Raw genomic sequence first — 18,209 nt, 5'->3', positions numbered from 1 at the left:
TGGGCGCCTTTGTGTCAGAAGAGCCGCTTTTATTCGGCAAACAAAGCCGGGAAAAAACACAAGCACCTAATGACCGAATCTTGCCGTCTCCTCTCAGACGTTCATGCGCACCACCAGAAACACACACACACACACACACACACACACACACACACACACACATACACACTCTTTTTCATCCCTCAAAACTGACTCAAAGGCTGAGTTGAGTCACTGCCTGACAGAACGGTGGGGGCGGGGTTAGGACAGACTGACAGTGGGGCTCCATCTCTATCCTCTTATTAACGCTTAACGAGTGCTTTCCTCATGCAATATTCATCCGTGCTAATATCATTCCAGCTCTGAGTCGAGCTCGCTACTTATGTAAGGCAATTATGTAAAAATATCAGACAGGAGCCCGTGTTCAGAGTCTGACTGTGAGAGAACTGCAGGACAGTGACAGAGAGGGCGTAGAGTGACAGGGCGGGCAGTCGTGCCCGACACCCAAACCGAGGAGAGTCGAGTAGAGTCGAGGGGAGTCGAGTAGAGCTAGTACACATTGAGGAGATGAGTCATTTCTGTGTCCTGAACTGCGTCTTCATCTCCATCAAACGGCAGGTGACCACTGTCAATAATGCAGTTTCCTCCCTCGCTCCACATCTGTCCTCAGAGCCGGAGACATCCGAGGACTCGTCAAGGTCAGATAGGGAGAGCAGAGCGGAGCAGAGTAAGTCGTAGGGCTGTCACTTGCTTTTAATGCAAAATTAAGATATCTTTCAAATTGGAGCGGAGGGATGTCAATCTAGTTTTATTTCAAACTGCACAGCCTAGAAGCACAGAAGACCAGCAGTCCTCTTGGGGACCAAAACCTAACATCCTAATATCGCAGAACCTTATTTTTTGAGGACCTGGTTAAGTTTAGAGCCAAGATTTGAATTTTGTTTAGGTTAAGGTAAGGGATAAGGCTTTGTTTAGGCTGTTCAAATGAATGAAAGGCATTAAGAGTCCTTAAAGGGATAGCTGCACTAACCTTGTAATATTGGAACCCATTTTTTGGGAAAAGTGACAGCCCTAATAACTAGGGTTGAGTTCCATACTGACGGAATAATGCTAGGGCTACCGCCTTTTGACTCACATTGTTTTAATGTGAACAGAGAAGATCAAATATTCCTTACTGTTTTCTATATTTGGATTCGTTACCATGATGATGATGATGCCAGACACACGGAACGCTATCAGCTGATCTGCCATGATGTTGTTGCTCTTATCCATGAAGGAATGTGCTGGAAAGAAAATTGTCTGTCAGCATGGGAAACCTAGTGTAGGATATTTTGAGCCGGGCCTTCTTTCTCATCTCTCCACCTTCACAGGCGGCACATTGGAACCATAAAGGTGCCAATTAAGGTGAAGAGATGTCTAATGTGAATTCTGAGTGAGTGAGACAGTCACAAACTGCTTCACCTCTGTGGAACAGTGGTTGAGCAGGTCGTCTTTCAACCCGAAGGTTAGGGTTTGGTAAGGGATGTTTGTTTTGCGTTAATATAAGGAATAATATCAAAATAACCGACCCCAACCGCTCCGTCCCTGTGGTGCCAGAATAAAAATCACGTGGTACGGTCACGACCGTCAGCGCCTTCAGTTTATTCTCATACAAACTTGACGTCTTGATGTCTCGATCTTGTTGTGAGCTGCTGGATGTCCTCAATTGTTGTCTTTGGTGTCGCGTTTGACGGTATGACGTCACGCTACGTGGACGCCCAGGCACAGCCCACAGTCCCAGCCTACCGCTCTCAAAACGCAAGGACTTTACCATTCCAAACTTTATGGCACTGTACCAAACTGAACCGTATCATGATGGAAACAAATTACTCAGCTCACGTCCGAGATAACTGGCAACAAACTGGGCTCAAGCCAGAGCCAGACAAGTTTTCCAGGAGGTCGTGTCCAAATTTAAGAGGATTGGAGTTACAAAAACGACATTTTTTTGCCACCACAAGGGCATTTAAGTACAGAAAAGGACACTGACACTCGTCCACTCATCAACAAATATATATATGTATATATATACTGTATATACAGTATAAATATATATATAAAGAGAGAGATTTTAATTTGACACAGAGCAGAAATCTCCCTCGTCATCGCACTTCCTTCCAGACATCCACAAAATAAACATACACTGATTTACGTACTACCCACCCACCCACCACGCAACGCAAACTCCCCCCCAGGTCAAGGCCCTATGGGGGTCTGCACAGAAATAGGTCATTTGTCACACATGATGTCCCGGGGCAGGGGATGCATTATAGATGAGCCCAAACAGCATGTCTCAGTGAGCACTCGCCACACAGCCAGGGACAGAGGAGGGAGCAGCAGGAGGCGGGCACAACTCCTCAGGAACAGGATACGTATGGGATGTCATAAAGTGAGACAAAAATCACTGCGGGCCATATTTCGGGAGGGGTGCGGTGGGATTTCTTCTCCCCGACAAGGGAAAAGAAATCATTCAATACAGTCTGATGAGAGCTACAGCAGCACCTCTCTCAACTTTCCACTGAATGGATATATATATATATATATATATATATATATATATATAAATATATATGTATGTAAGAGTCCGGGGGGTGGGGGCATCTAATTTGTTATTCTCATGTCTGCACCTGACCCTATAGCTCGCCATCTGCCTGACATAAGAGGTCCAGAAATCAGCCAATCAGTCGTCCCTTTACGTGGATTTGATGCTTTGTTTTTACAGCCCAATTATTGAATATTTTTGTGTCATTCTGTCATTCTGTGATTTTCCAGCAGAGAATGTGAAAACATAGAAAAGTCTTACGTTTCCAGCCCTTTTTATTTTCAAAGACAAAAGACCCCCGAGGAGGAGCGAAGTTGTTTGCTGTGGTTTCAAAAAAAATGAGAACAACCAACGTAGGAAAAAGGGAAAAGGGGCTGTGCTTATAGGGGAGACATGTCCACTGTCTTCTGCTGCACCCATCTGTTCTCAAAGTGCAGGTGGAGCCCTATTCACTCTGCTCTGCATGTGTGTGTGTGTGAAGAGGGGGGCAGGAAGAAAGGAAGGGCAGTGAGAAGGAGGGAGTGGAGACATGGAAGGGCAGGGATGGAAAAAGAGAAAAGAGGGAGGGAGTAAAGGAGGAGGAGGGGGGGGGGGGGGCTCTTGGTGATCTCTCCTGAAGGGGATAATGGGCGAGGAGCGCATTGCAATGGCTGCCATGTAGTACCCTCCCTGCACAATTAGCCAATCAGCAGCGTGCTCTGCCAGCCAGGAGGACGCATAAAAGAAGAACATTGCAGCAGAGGCACAGAAGGAGACTGCGAGAGAAGCAGGGAATTACACACACAAAACACAGCAGAACCAGAACTCCCTCCCCTGGACACACCCTGCTGAGGATCACTGCTTCTCTTTTTTTTCCTTTCTTCCTCCTCCTCCACTCTGAATCCATCACCCACGCCACTCGGAGAGAGAACGCTCTCCCTCATCATCATCGTCCTCATCACCACCGCCGCCATCCAGCAGAAAAGCCCCCTTTTCTCCTCCTTTTTTTCACCCTGTAGAGGACACCTACAACCCCACAGGGCTGAGATCCCCTGAAGAAGACTCTGTTTTTTTTTCCTTTTTTTATTTTTTTTACATTTTTTTTCCAGTGGGACTCCAAGGCAAAGGGCCGTACTATCATTATTATTGTAAGAACTACAATAATTATAATAATCCAGAAAGGCCGAAGAGCACAGACGCCGTCCGAGCTTCAACACCAGTGCAAAGGAGGACCTAGATTTTCTTGAATTGTACGTCAAGAATGGTTACTGTACGTATGACTCCATATTTTCTTTTATAGATGTTTGTGATGATGCAGCAGCAGCAGCAGCAGCAGCTACAGTCTCTTTGTGGTGGATCTGTTGTTCACACACATGTGTCATAGAGCTCCGGTCACGTCTGAAATGCCTTCAGTAGAGAGGAATATGATAGAAAAAAGAGCTTTACGGGCCAAAACATGGAGTGTCTGTGTGAGGGTGACTGGGTCCAGTGTGCAGTGCCATGTTATAGTGATTTATGGCCAGCATTAGCAGGCTCATACTGAGTGATGCGCCATGCCCCGGCTGAGCCTTCAGCCTGCAGTCAAGCATCCTCCTGCCATTTTAGACGAAGCACTCACACGCTTCATATTCTACAGCAATCTCAGCCTTCTCAGTGTCGCAGCTGTGAATTTATACATATATATGTATGTTTGCTGTAACGGTGCAGGAGTGAGGATGTGAGGAATTTCTGCAGGATTATTGTGATGGAAAGGCGACAGGAGGGGGGGTGTGGGGGGTTGGATGAGGATGAGGAGGAAGATTTGGTTTCTTTTGGCACAAGGATGCTGGAGTCAGGATTCTTTTCTTTTCCTTTATAGGAGATAAAAATATGTGATGCTTTGGAGGCTGAAGTGCTCATATATACATATATATATACAGCATATGTACAGTGTGAGGAGGAGGAGAAGAAGAAGAAAAAGGGTCGAGTCACTCTGGGAGGGGGAGGAGGGGGGGGGGGAGAGGGAGAGGAGCGATTACGCATCCATTGGTTTGCGTAGAATCAGACAAAGTCCGAATTCCTCGGGGGGTTCTCGAGCAACAATGAGCTGCAAATCTCGGAGGCCTCCACGCGCACGCACGCACGCACGCACGCATACACACGCGCGCGCGCGCACGTCTCCATTTTCCTCCAGACTTGACTCCAGCGCGACAAGATGGCCATGCGTGCGCGCATTGCGCGTGTCGGTGCGCGGTGGTCGAAAAGTGGAGAGGAAGGAAGGAAGGGAGGGAGGAAGGGAGGAAGGAAGCGGTGGTGGTACATTAGCGTTTGCCGGACTGGGCGTGTCTCTGCTGGACCGCGAGGACCAGAGCGAGGCCTTGTTGTTGGAGGAGCCGCTTCCTCCACCTGCTCCACCAGCAGCAAAAAAAATAATAAAAATACACACATTCTTGAATTAATTATTGAAGCCAGGGTATAAATAATAAAAACCTGGAGTCACAGACAGGTGCTTAAAAAATCAATCTGCATCACAAAAGATTGAAAGATATCACCTCCTCCTCCACAAAAAAGAAAAAACTACACATTTAATTCTGAATTGATGACAAAATACAGACTGTTCTGTGACTAAGAAAAGTGGGAGCACGACATGAATTATTGAACCCAGAGAAAGTGGAAGGACGTGAGTCACCCACGACCAAGAATAACTTTAAGATTTAAGAAAAAGAAAAAGACACAGTATTGCTGAGGAGAAAAATCGTCACCTTCACCTTCCTCCTTTTTCCTCCTCGCAGCTCATCCTTTATACACCTATTGTCCCTCTCTCTCACACACACACACACACACACACGCACAGGAGCTCCACATGGTCCGCAGTCCTCCATGTATTGCTGTAAATACCGCAGTGCCAAGCAAATAAAAGCGTCGAGTCAGATAACCTTTAACAATCCAAGGACAAGGACAGTCAGCGCGAGGCCATCACTGTGAACCGTGCAGCTAAACAGGTGTTTTTCTGCTGTGATTGATCACAAACACGTTCATTTATAATCTCTCTATATAAAAAAAATAGCCCAGAATTTATTTTATTAATTATCCCTTTGTGCTGTGCTTCTTTTAAAATCTTTAAGGTCATTTTTGACGTTTTTATTTATTCATTATTTATTTATTTATTTTTATAACTAAGGAAAAAAATAAATAAAACAAACGCATTAAATGTAACCATCAGCTACAAAATAAGTCAGATAAATGAAATTAAACTGTTAATTCACATTTTCTTACAATAACCTTTTAAATGAGCACATATATATATATATTATATATTCTAAAACTATATTTTCATTTCATTTTTTTCCTTGATAATTCAAATTCCCTGTGTGGTTTGACTCAAAAAAACGCTTGATTTACTATTTTCTACATGACAAAATCTATGTTTTTCCTTCATTCATCCACTCATTCATTCATTTATTTATCTAAACCCTTTAATTTAATGCTAATTATTTTGGCTTTGAGATGGCAACTGTAACAGCCATTGTTCCCGGAGAGAGAGCGAGAGAGGGAGAGAGAGAGAGGAGAGAGAGAGTCCTGCAGCCCTCGGCCTCAACACAAAGCGCCACTGTTTACATTAATATTCATAGTGCTGCCAGAGAGAGAGAGGGGAGAGAGACATAGAGAGAGAGAGAGAGGGAGGGAGAGCGTGTGTGTGCGTGTGTGTGTGTGTGTGTGTGTGAGAGAGAGAGAGAGAGAGAGAGAAGAGGAGGAACGGGTGGCTCTTTTGTTTGGTCGCTTCAATACGTTTATTCAGCAAAAAAAAAAAAGGTTCCACGATGAATGCCTGCAGAGCTCACAAGTCAGAGAGAGGAAAAAACAGAAATGAAAGGATGAATGAATAAGTCAAAGAGGATGAAATTATTGTATGTTTGAATGAAAAGGTTTTAAATCTGTACATAAAAAAATATAACTTATAATAAATGAGACGGAATGGTTGTGTGTTGACTGTGGCCTCAGAGAGGAGACAGTGTAACCGGATGAAAGCCACTCCCTTTTTCAGCACGCTGGATAGCGCCCTGCCTGCTGCTGCTGCTGCTGCTGCTGCTCACAGCCTTTCACACTCTCACATCTTCATCCTCACCATCATCATCCTTAGTACGCAGCCTTTCTACAAATCTTTATCTTTATTTATTTTATAAAAAACTAAAGTCTCCATCAGAGCGGACAGGAGGAGAGTGAGTGTGTGTGTGTGTGTGTGTGACTCCTGTCGCCCTGTTGTTTTACAGCTGCCACCGTGATCCTTTAAGCTGCAGAGAGAGTGTGCCTAATGCCCTTTGTCTGGGATAATCCTGTAATCTGTGTTATTTAGGAGGCTCATTTACACTCCGAGACGAGTGTTTTGTTTTGATTCAAGCATCATCTAGAAAAAAAACAGAAAAACATAAAGAAAATCTTTATAGACAAGGTTTTTTTTTTAATATCTGTCCAAAAATAAGATGAAATAACTTATCTTTAAAGCCACTTGTTATCATAGACTATTCTTACTTTAATTATAAGTATGGTTATAATCAATTCAACTCATGTATGTAAGTTTTGAAGATATAAATGATACTAAATGTGGCTGAGAAACGGCGAAAACATCACTCTTGTTCAAATAAATGTGATATATTCTTTTTTAAATGAGTCTTGTGGCAACTGGCAAACATGTAACTAATAGTAAATTTAAAAATATCTAAGTGGAATCTATTTTAAATAAATAAAGTGCAACTATTTTGAATAGTTACTTATTCTTACCTTAATTATAATTATGCGTATAATCAATTTAACTCATGTATGTAAGTTTTGAAGATTAAAAAAAGGATGAATAGAAGCAAAATCTGAATAACTACAAACAAATAGAAAATATCACTCTTATTTAAATAAATGTTATTATTTTTGGAATTAAGAGTCTTGTGGCAACTGGCAAACATGAAATTAAAAGAAAACTAAAAAATATCCCATCTATGGAAGTTCTGAAGATAAAAAAAAAGGAAAATCTGAATGAATGAGACTAAAATGTGGCTGAGAAACAGAAAACATCACTGTAATTCAAATAAATGTTATTATTTTTTGAATAAATGAGTCTTGTGGCAACAGGCAAACGTGTAATATCTGAGACGATATTTAAAAACGTGAGTCTATTTTGAATTTAACTGAAATTATCCCCCAAGTTAAAGTAACCTGGAAGCGTTGGACAACTTTAAACAACTTCATCTTCCACTGTGAAAAGAAATAATGTAACGTTGAGTTGAGTTGACATTTTGCTCCGGTGACAGTCGTCGTTGTTGTGAATAAAACCGCGCTGACATTTTGAGCGTATGCTCCTCTTATTTGGAGCAGAAAGGGAACGTGGGGGAAGCTGTGTTTATAAACACGAAGCCGAGGCAGAGAAACACTGAGTCGTGTGATGTTTTTGTAATTGTATTAGTGTTGTACAGTGTAGGTGGTTGCATGTGCTTGGCAGTGGAGGCAGGGCGCTCGCTTTCTTCTTGTTTCTCTTTTGCGTGCGAGTCTGGGGGTCATGTGCTTGGCGGTGCGTGGTGGTGGAGGCGGGGCTTCTGTTTGCGTGCAAGTCTGGAACCATGTGAAGGCGATGATGCTGATGCACAGCATTAAATATTGAAGGACGGTGTGGGGGGGGGGGGGGGGGGGGGGGGGGGGGGGGTATCTGACTGAACCACTGAAATAGAAACTAAAAATGCTGATTTTCATCCTTATTAGTCACTTAAGAAGACATATGTTGACATAGAAGGGGGTAATGATGTGCAACTGCATGTAAAGTCACCCTGGGGTCAATATGTAAATCTTAGATCTCCTATAGATTTAAAGCCTATAATTAGGTAAGTGCATATCAAACCTCGACGACAACTTAATTCCATTTCTGTTGTTTGACGCGCGTCATAAAATACCTGTGTGTCGCTGCTTGTGTCAGCCGTTCTCATTTACTCGGTGAATTATGTAACTTCACATTTATTCTTCGCTGGGGAAGCAAAGCGTGTGTTCCGTTGTCGTTGTTGTGCTACGTTAGGTTATTATTTTCACTCAAAATGCTTTTTGTCATATTGGGGCCACGTTCGGACGCATCACATCACATCACAGGCACAATATTCTCTAGGTCATAAAAAAACACGAGGCTTTTAGCTGTGGTCAAACACTTCACACACAACAAGGACTGTAGTGTGTGTGTGTAAATGTTTGCGTCTATCTCTGTTATTATTATTATTATTATTATTGTTGTTGTTGTTGTCACACGGAGGGAAATACAGAGCGAGACAAACACACACTGAGCTCAAAGTAAGAAAGCCACTCACAGCCCTGTAGAAACAATGCACGTCTTTGAGGGGCTGTTACCTGGGCAACGAGAGTCGAGGTGAGGCTCAAAGCGAAACAGCAGGTTACAGAGACGAGGGGGGGGCGACGACAAGGCAGGTTAGACGGCTCCGTTTGTGAAGAGCAGCAAGAAGAGACGATGACAGAAAACGCCAGATTTCTGGTGATGCAAGAGAACAACAGTAGAAAATCGTGTCATTCTACTTTACCACGACAGACAGCTCATATTTTGACTCAACACAATCCCATAAGTGACCCAGTCTCCAGCAAAATAGGGGATTCCGTGAAAACAAATTTAGAAATAATTCTTATATGACTCATTCATTAAGTCAATTTCTTTCCCTTTTTTTTTGTTGCCTTGTACTACATTAAAGTCCCAAGAGCGTAGATACGACTCATTCAGCACTATTGACACACAGTACAGTACCTACCGCTGATGTGCTACAGCTCAAAGCCACTAACCGACACAGTAATTGTCACTTTGTCCCAACAAGTGCACATTAAGACACTTAAACGGGTGGTGGGGAACTGAAAATGCAGCACAGATGCGACACAAGCGTGCTGCAAATGTAGATGATTACGTCAAATATTTGACATGGAAACCTGATTCAACGCGTGCATCATAAAGTAGGATAGAGACAGAGACACTTTATATCCCAGAGATGTTCAAAGAGCAGGAGAAAATCAGTGCAGCACTGACCTCACGACCCGTTTAACTTAATTTCTGTGTCCTTCACTTGGAGCAAAAACAGATTCAGAGACAAGATAATGATGAATTAGAGGGGGAAAGAAACTGGAGCAGGAAGTTGCTTCTTTTTCTTCCCTCTGACCAAACAGATGTTCCTTCAGAATCCCTGGTGGAACCACAGTCTGTCTTACTCCACTTTTACAGAAATAAAGGTCACTTGACCACAAAGAAAAACCATACCAAGACCAGGAGTACAAACGTGTAATCCCCCAAAATTGCCTTCCCATCATTGTGATGATCTTTGTTTATTGCAGAACCAAATCCTTTTAACCACTGCCACTCTCGCTCTTTGTCCGTCACGTCAAAGCCCAGCCACACTTAACTCCCCCCATCAACCCTCTCTCCCCCTTCTTCTCCTCCCCCCGCCTCACAAACCACCAGGGCTACTATCCATCCCAGTGTAGTGATGTAATGGTGTTTGACCCTGGAAGAGAGTTGGGGGAGGGGAGGAGGAAGGAAAAAAAAAAGGGACTGTGACATCTGCAGGACCAGCGGCAGGGAGCGAGAGATGGGGAAAAATGTGTGTGTGGGGGGGGTGACAAATTAGACCATGAATCCATCTCCATTTCAGCAGTGCTGATTCCTAACCTTTGCCTCAGACAGTGACAGAGTGGACAGCCTGTGCACCATACATCTCATTTGTCTGTGTGTTGTAGTAAAGTTAAACAGCAGATATTTATGTCACAACGCTGCCCGTGCTGTCGGGAATTCTGGATCTAAGTCCTCCCTCTTCCTCAGCAGATAATCAGCACCATGGAAACCCAGGTGTCCAACGGTCCCAGCGGAACCAGTATGCCAAACGGTCCAGTCATCAGCACCAACGGCTCCACGGACGACAGCAAGACCAACCTGATCGTCAACTACCTGCCGCAGAACATGACCCAGGAGGAGTTCAAGAGTTTGTTCGGCAGCATCGGCGAGATCGAGTCCTGCAAACTGGTGCGAGACAAGATAACAGGTATGAGACTTTGTCCACATCATTAATCTGTCCAACTACGGTTTGTAATAGAATAAAAAGTTAATGTGAATATTTGAAATTATAATAAAACCACAAACAAAGTAGCAGCAGCTTCAGTCATTTAAGGTTGACGAGGTTTCTTGAATGCACCTTGAGGCTGCTCCTCTAAGGTCAACAGGCAGTAGATCCCACAGAAATGACAATTTATTGGGGTCCTTGAATGCATCTCGTTAGCTCCCCCTCTCTTAGCTCAACACGTTCATCTCTCATGTGCTAGAGTTTAAATTATTTGACGAATATTCCAGTTGAATATTTGATGTCTTTGCTTGAAATAAATGCTCAACAAAACTGTTCCCACTTCTTTGTTTCTCCAGGTCAGAGTTTGGGATACGGGTTTGTAAACTATGTGGATCCAAATGATGCGGACAAGGCCATCAACACACTCAACGGTCTCAAACTACAGACTAAAACAATCAAGGTGAACACTCTTGATTTCTTTATTTCTCCTGCTTCTCGACTGCGGTGTGTTTGACAAAAAAGAAAAGGAAGTGGTGATTTTGTCAAGGGTGGGAAGGGAGGTGGTGACAGACGTGGCAGAGGGAGGGGAGGAGGGGCAGGAGGAGGCAGAAGGTGGCTAGAACAAAGGCAGCGAGAAGGGAAAGAAAAGGGTGAAAGGAGAAGGAGAGAGTGGAGGTCAGAAAGCAAGGGGCGGGCGGCACGCAGAGGTTATTGTGATGGAAATGTAATTAGGGAGCCTGGCTGCGGCACACGAGGGTCAGTCCAGGTTACCCCATCTGCCTCCGATCGAGGCTAATTAGGGGGTTTCTTTGTCCCGGAATCAGATGAGAGGGGAAAGTAGAAGAAGAGGAGGAGGAGGAGGCTGATTCCTCCTCTCTCACACTCAGACCTGATCAAAGAAGATCAAAGATGGACAGAGAAAAAACTGCAGGATGGAGAAATCGGAGCAGGTGTTTGCTAACAACAGCTGGACGTTAGATTTGACTTATGACTCATCAAACGCAGACAAAATACTGACCCTAACCCACAAATATTCAAAATGAATTGTACACAATAGTGACTCATACTAGTAACTTATACTTATTATAACCTTTATTTAATCAGGATAAGTCTTTTACAAACGATTCTTGGGCTATTCCAGGAAACTCCAGGAAACAAAATAACAATTAACAGTAAGAGCTGCAACTAAGGGTTATTTTCGTTTTTATTTGGATTTCTTTGTTGCATGGAGAAAAATCCCAGAGCTTCTTTTTATTATAGGTAAAAAAAACAAACGGGAATTTATTCATTGATTTTCAAAATGGTCTACGATTATTGACGTAACTGATATTCATCAGACGTCAATAGATCCATAAACATATCAAAATATGCATCATATCAGTGCGATTTACAGCCAGATTCACATTCAAAGTGAACTTAATTTAATCGTAGATGTTTAATATCTCAGGGAAAATTCTTCTGCGAAAGATTCAGCTGTTTTTGTGAATGATTCTGAAATGATAGAGCTGTACAGTGACAAGATTAAGAAGTAAAATTAATTAAAATTAGAGAGCGGGAGGGAGAAGAGAGGAGAGAGGTGAAATTATACTTATACACGTTTCTATACACAGATCTCTCTGTCTATAATTAACTTAACAACATTTAAAAATAACTCCTGAAGCCAAGAACACAGCTTTATCTTCCTGATTTTGATTTTGCCAGACGCTTCAACAGAGACAGGATGTAAGGCTGTGAAGGAGGGAGTGTGTGGGGGGGGGGGGGGGGGGGGGTCAACAGTAGATGGGTAGGGGGGTTGCTCGGAGAACAGAATGCCAATGACAGGATTAGAGGCCATATGGGCTTCAGGCACCATCTGTACTGTGGGAGCGACAGGGAGAGGGTTAATTATAGGGCAGCCTCTGCTCCCCGAACACAGCAACTCCCCTCTGACTCGGCCAGAACACCCTAATCACTGCAGCACACCATCCCCTCCTGCTTCACACAGTCTGTCTGTCTGTCCGTCTGTGGACACAATGACACTGGTGCAAAATCACAACACCTGTATTCGTCTGAAAGAGAATATGCCGTCATAGTGACACGGCCGCCTTTGTTCACACGCACAAAAAACGCTGGGTTTTTTAACGATTCCTGGCAACATTCAAATGTTTTAAGGTTTATATTAAGGAATCACGTGAATATGCAGTGTAAGCGTTGTTGTAGTGCGCACAGAAGTGCTGGAGGAGTCTTGTGATGCACTCACATTGTTTGCTGTTTTGCCAGTGGAGCCGTTTTCTCCCGAGAGACGGAGACAAAGGAGGGAGGCAGGATGGGGAGGGCAGCTCGGGCCTATCTCACTCACAACACTCTCGCTCTGTGTCTCCATCACACGCAAACACAGCACGCACAACAATGAATGCACCCAACTGCACTATCTATCCACCCCACACACACACACACACGTGTTCACATGCTCCCATGAACACAATAACAAGAACATGTGTACGGCTTTTACAACCACTCAGTTATTCCTTGGCACTCAAACTGGAGACAAAATCTTTTTGAAAGAAAACCGCAAGAGAGATAAACACAGACTTACCCCCCCCCCCCCCCCTCCCAAAAAATGGACTAATTAAGTCACTGGTGAATCCAAGGAAGATTGTACAGACTAAAACCAACGCTGATGATCACTATCAGTCTGAGTAACAGTGACAGCGTCATTGCAGCTTAGTGTGAGCTTAAACACACTGATTAAATCCACAGATAGCACACAGAGAGAGAGAGAGAGGAGAGAGTTTGGTTTGTGTTTGGGTGAATACGGAGAAATCGGTAGAAGTCGAACTCTAGGTTCTTAGACCTGGTCTTTCTTCACTTGAATTATTAGTTTTTTGGTCTTTTATATTTCTCACACTAGGGCTGCAACTCACCGTTATTATCATAATCGAGTACTCGTGTGGTAAAATGTTGATCAGTGTTTCCTAAACCTCGACATGATGACGTTCTCAGATGTTTTATTTTGTCCAAGATTAACCAAGATTAACCAGTTTTAGTGATTTTTGTGTCAAACGGAGCAACAAAAGCAGATCTGATAGCTCTGGTCTGATAGTTTTGCTTCACAGAGTCTGTTTTCAGATGAAAAACGCAACAACAAAACAACAAACTTCACAAAGGTCAAACAGAGGCATATGAACGTCCACAAAATTAACAAAGCCTTTGTTTTATTTGTGTTTTAGGTATCTTACGCTCGACCAAGCTCAGCGTCCATTCGTGACGCCAACCTTTATGTTAGTGGACTCCCCAAGACCATGAGCCAGAAAGACATGGAGCAGCTGTTCTCCCAATACGGCCGCATCATCACATCCCGCATCCTAGTGGACCAGGTCACAGGTATAGCCTTAATTCACTCCTCCAGCCGACACTCGTTAGAATAGGACGAACTCGCCTCAGCTCAGCTCAACCCAGTGATGCCAAGGTAGTAACATTGGTCTGTTCTTGTCAATCGGAGCAGGCATATCACGAGGAGTGGGCTTCATCCGGTTTGACAAGCGCAACGAGGCGGAGGAGGCCATCAAAGGTCTGAACGGACAGAAGCCTCTGGGCGCCGCCGAGCCAATCACTGTCAAGTTCGCAAACAACCCCAGCCAGAAGACGGGCCAGGCCTTACTGACTCAGCTGTACCAGACTGCTGCGCGCCGCTACACGGGGCCCCTGCACCACCAGACTCAGCGTTTCAGGTACTGAACCTTTAATGAACTGTGCCGAGAGTGTCCGTCACTAACCACGACCCGTTAGTCTGTGCAAGAATACTGTTTCAAGACCCAGTCGCAGGTTAAATTACTGTGTCCTTCAAATTTAAAAACTGCAGTGAGTGTTGAATGTGCCAGCCTTTTGTTGTTTCATTGTTACCTGACTATCGCGACTGAGTCTTTAAAAGCTTTGTTCTCATAATAATCGAGCCTCAAGTGAAGAGCTAGTAGTAAATATTCAAGAACAGTTCAAGAACAGCTCAGCAGATGAAGTCGCACAACCCAACAAACAGCAAATGTGGTGCTCTAATTCAAAACAGTCCAAAAACAAATCATATTATTATTATGTTACGTTTATTAACATAAACTGTTCCTTTGATTAAATATTGTCACAGTAAAGGAGGGAATGGCCGTGTGTCATTGTCCTCCTCCTTCTCACTCTTTCTCTCTGACTTTCTCTTAAACTGCAGCGTGATCCCTTCACTCGGAAAGGGACCAGATCCAAATAACAGCTCAAAACCAATGTAAGAGACCAGATTTTATCAAGAGTTATTTACTTTAAGGATAAAACACATTTTGATTTCAGAAGGATTATTCAGTGCCACCTACGACTTATACGCATGACAGGATTTCGAGGCATTGAAATTGAGTAATTTTTAAATGGTAGATTTCTTCTGAGGTTAGAATGGTCACTGGGTGTAAGACAAATATTAACGGGGAACCTTTAAGCCTCAACAACATGAAATTCAGTATATCACAGGATGATTTGACAAGCCATCACATTGAGAGGGTTGGGTGGGTGGGTGTTTTTTGTATTTTTTTTTTTGGGGGGGGGGGGACTGCAATGCAGTGAAGGATGCCCTCTGGAGGCCAGCTGGTGAAGGAGCTACATGTTAACTGACAGCCCCCACTTCCCTGTCGAGCTCATAACTAACTTCTGCATCCCCTTCATTCTCCCTCTTGCGTTGCAGACTCGACAATTTACTAAACGCCAGCTACGGAGTCAAGAGGTAAATGCCAAAGGTGTACTTCTCAAAAGCATCCATGCCAAAATAAACCCCTCAAACAAAGTGCCCCGGAATACCGCCTGCTGACTTCACCTGGAAAATTAGATAATGGCCATAATTCTTAACGTCCACTGCCCATTTTAACCACGTCACAGACGCAGCCCAGACAACCAAAGCCTATATGGAACTGCAATAAGCAATGATGCAGCCTCTTTAGCAGCAGGGTATTCTGGCATGGCTTTGTTTAACATTTTTGTTCCGTTTGTTTTACTTAATAGAAGTAATTTCTGTATGTATTTATTTATGAACTAACATTCAGTTTCAGTTGCTTTAATGTCCCCTTTTTTTCACCAGCATGGACATACCAGATTCCGTTTTTGCGTCTTCTCTGTTTGCTCCAGTTTTTCGTATGATTTGATTCCTGATTTGCTTTTCATCCCTCTCTAGGTTTCTGTGTTTCGTTTCGATACTGTGATTTCTGTTGAACATTGTGATTCATGTGGTTTTAATTCTTCCAGAGGCTTTGGTCAGCAGACAAAAAATATGCAGATTGTGGGGGTGGTTTTCTTTTTCTGTTTGTGTCTCAGGGCATTCAGTGTCATTTGTATGAAAACAGGTAGTTTGGAGCCACAGCCGCGCCCACATATTTATCTACTTACTGTGCAGCACAGAGGAAGGAGTTGGAGTCCCTCGACTCCATACCCAGCTACAAGCTTTATCATTTCTAACAGAACAAACGCCCATAAGAGACATTGTGTAGAGCAGTGACTGCTGTGTTGAACTTCAGAATGACACCCATGGTAGTTCTCCTGCTCTCTTCCCCAGATTCTCGCCCATCACCATCGACAGCATGACCAGCCTGGCCGGGGTCAACCTCACCGGTCCCACCGGTGCCGGCTGGTGCATCTTTGTGTACAACCTGTCCCCCGAGGCGGACGAGAGTGTCCTGTGGCAGCTCTTTGGGCCCTTCGGCGCCGTCACCAACGTCAAGGTCATCCGTGACTTCACCACCAACAAATGTAAGGGCTTTGGCTTCGTCACCATGACCAACTACGACGAGGCCGCCATGGCCATTGCCAGCCTTAACGGCTACCGCCTGGGTGATCGCGTGCTGCAGGTTTCTTTCAAAACCAGCAAGCAGCACAAGGCCTGAGGGAGAGAGAGCGTGCGGCCGCTGGCACCAGCTCCTTCGACCTGCAGGGGGAGCCACCTGAGCTCCCTGTGCCATCAACTCTACATGCGCCTGGACTGAGTCTCTCTCTGACACATTCTCACACAAATTCATAATATATTATTGCAAACACAGACATACAGATAATCACACACATATCCAGACATGAGCATAGATACACACACGTCAGAGTTTCAAACAAAAACACACTAGTGGAGTTTTTCTTTTCTCTTTACACAACATGCTAGTCCTTCCCAATATATTTGCCTGGATTGAATTAGAAAAGGGTACGTAGCCGGTTTGTTGGGTCGGGGGCGAGCGCTATCTATTTAGGAAGACAGTCTAACGAATGTGACAGAGAATGTGTACGGAGTGCTTTGATTGAATTCAGGCAAATAATGACAACCGATGAACAAAAGAAAGCGATCAAAAAAATTTTAAATGAACGAATATGTGCAATTTAACCCAAACTCTTACCCCCCCCCCCCCCCCCCCCCACCCCACCATCTCTCCCACTATCCTGCTGGAGAGGATGTCGTCACTTTTTTTACACTTGGGCATTTTGAATCAGCGATTTTTTTAGATCAAAGAAAAATGAAATTAAAAAACAGTGTTCTCTTATATACGTCTATCAAAAATATAACTATATATTCAATATTTAAGGTGGTTATAATAGCCGAGTATGTAAGCATTTTCTAGAAACTTTGACTACTGTTTCCTGACCTGCATTAGGTGGTGCCTAGCGTTCAAAAAAAGAAAAAAGAAAAAGGCAGTTTCTCTACCCCTTTGATTAAGGATAACAGTAATTAATATGGTCACCGGTCACAGAGAAGAGTCGTCCAAAGGCCATGAGAATCACGCTCTCCCTCACAGTCTCACACAATCGTCACTTGCGTATCACAGAAAACACAGTTGAGTAACTAGAAAATACACGCGTTTAGTCCACAGACACACACACACACACAAAAAGGATACTCTCAAGACGGACTCAACACAGGCAGACTGTCGGCGAACAAAGGCAGTACATACTTGCATGGCGACGGTGTTCATTAGTGATTCTCTCGTGGGCAAGAGAGCGACGAACTCGAGAGGCAAACAGTTTCACCACAACACAACCACGTTACAGGGGAAAATACCGGTGTCTTTTCACTTTTTGCATCATTTAAAAAATTAAAAAATGAATATTGCACCTTTACTGTGACCTCGTCCACGCGCCATTTTCCTTTGCACGGCTTTGTCAGCCATGATTTGGTGAGAGATCCCTTTAACTGACACGACGACATCAATAGATAACGCAAAGCAAGATGTATAAGTTGTTCTCACTGGGCTACTTTGAACTTGAATGTAACTGCGCTTCAAAAAAAGAAAAGAAAGAAAAGATTTGAGCAGATGGAAACAGGAGCTTCAGTCATTAAGATCAAAGAAAAGTCGAACAACCCACCCATGGACTGAGCAATGGTCTAGACAGGTTTGCACAGATGAGCAAAAACCCAAGAGCACCGGTATTATTCTTCAGTCGAGTGCACACATACAAGCGCGCTCAGTAAATGAGGTCAAAGTTTTGCATTTCAGCAGAATACGTCAGCTCTACTGTAACAGTAACGCACAGAGCTGCGGTCCCCGATGGGCTTAACGTGGAGTCACATGTGTGAGCAACGATGTGTGGCCACGTTAGAGTTATCACGGAAACCTTTGAGGAGACAGATTACCAGTTCC

At 43.9% G+C, this 18,209-nt stretch overlaps 1 protein-coding gene across 14 annotated transcripts; it reads left to right on the top strand.

The window, feature by feature from the left end:
• Positions 1 to 3,290: 3,290 nt before the first annotated feature.
• Positions 3,291 to 17,694, top strand: elavl3 (ELAV like neuron-specific RNA binding protein 3). 14 transcript variants are annotated; one of them, XM_058653277.1, is made up of 8 exons: positions 3,291 to 3,786; positions 10,359 to 10,575; positions 10,950 to 11,053; positions 13,803 to 13,956; positions 14,078 to 14,303; positions 14,786 to 14,839; positions 15,287 to 15,325; positions 16,127 to 17,694. In XM_058653277.1, the coding sequence occupies exons 2-8, from the start codon at positions 10,371 to 10,373 to the stop codon at positions 16,473 to 16,475; spliced, it is 1,131 nt and encodes a 376-aa protein (XP_058509260.1). In that variant the 5' UTR covers positions 3,291 to 3,786; positions 10,359 to 10,370; the 3' UTR covers positions 16,476 to 17,694. The 14 variants fall into 14 exon arrangements, with proteins under 14 accessions (XP_058509260.1, XP_058509261.1, XP_058509269.1 ...); XM_058653278.1 differs by having other exon boundaries at positions 10,356 to 10,575; XM_058653286.1 differs by having other exon boundaries at positions 3,291 to 3,806; positions 10,356 to 10,575; positions 16,148 to 17,694.
• The last annotated feature ends 515 nt before the right edge of the window (positions 17,695 to 18,209 follow it).

Source organism: Solea solea, chromosome 16 (assembly GCF_958295425.1).
Source record: "Solea solea chromosome 16, fSolSol10.1, whole genome shotgun sequence".
NCBI lineage: Eukaryota > Metazoa > Chordata > Actinopteri > Pleuronectiformes > Soleidae > Solea > Solea solea.
Note: the sequence above shows the minus strand (reverse complement) of the source record. Positions and strands in the feature narration are given on the sequence as shown.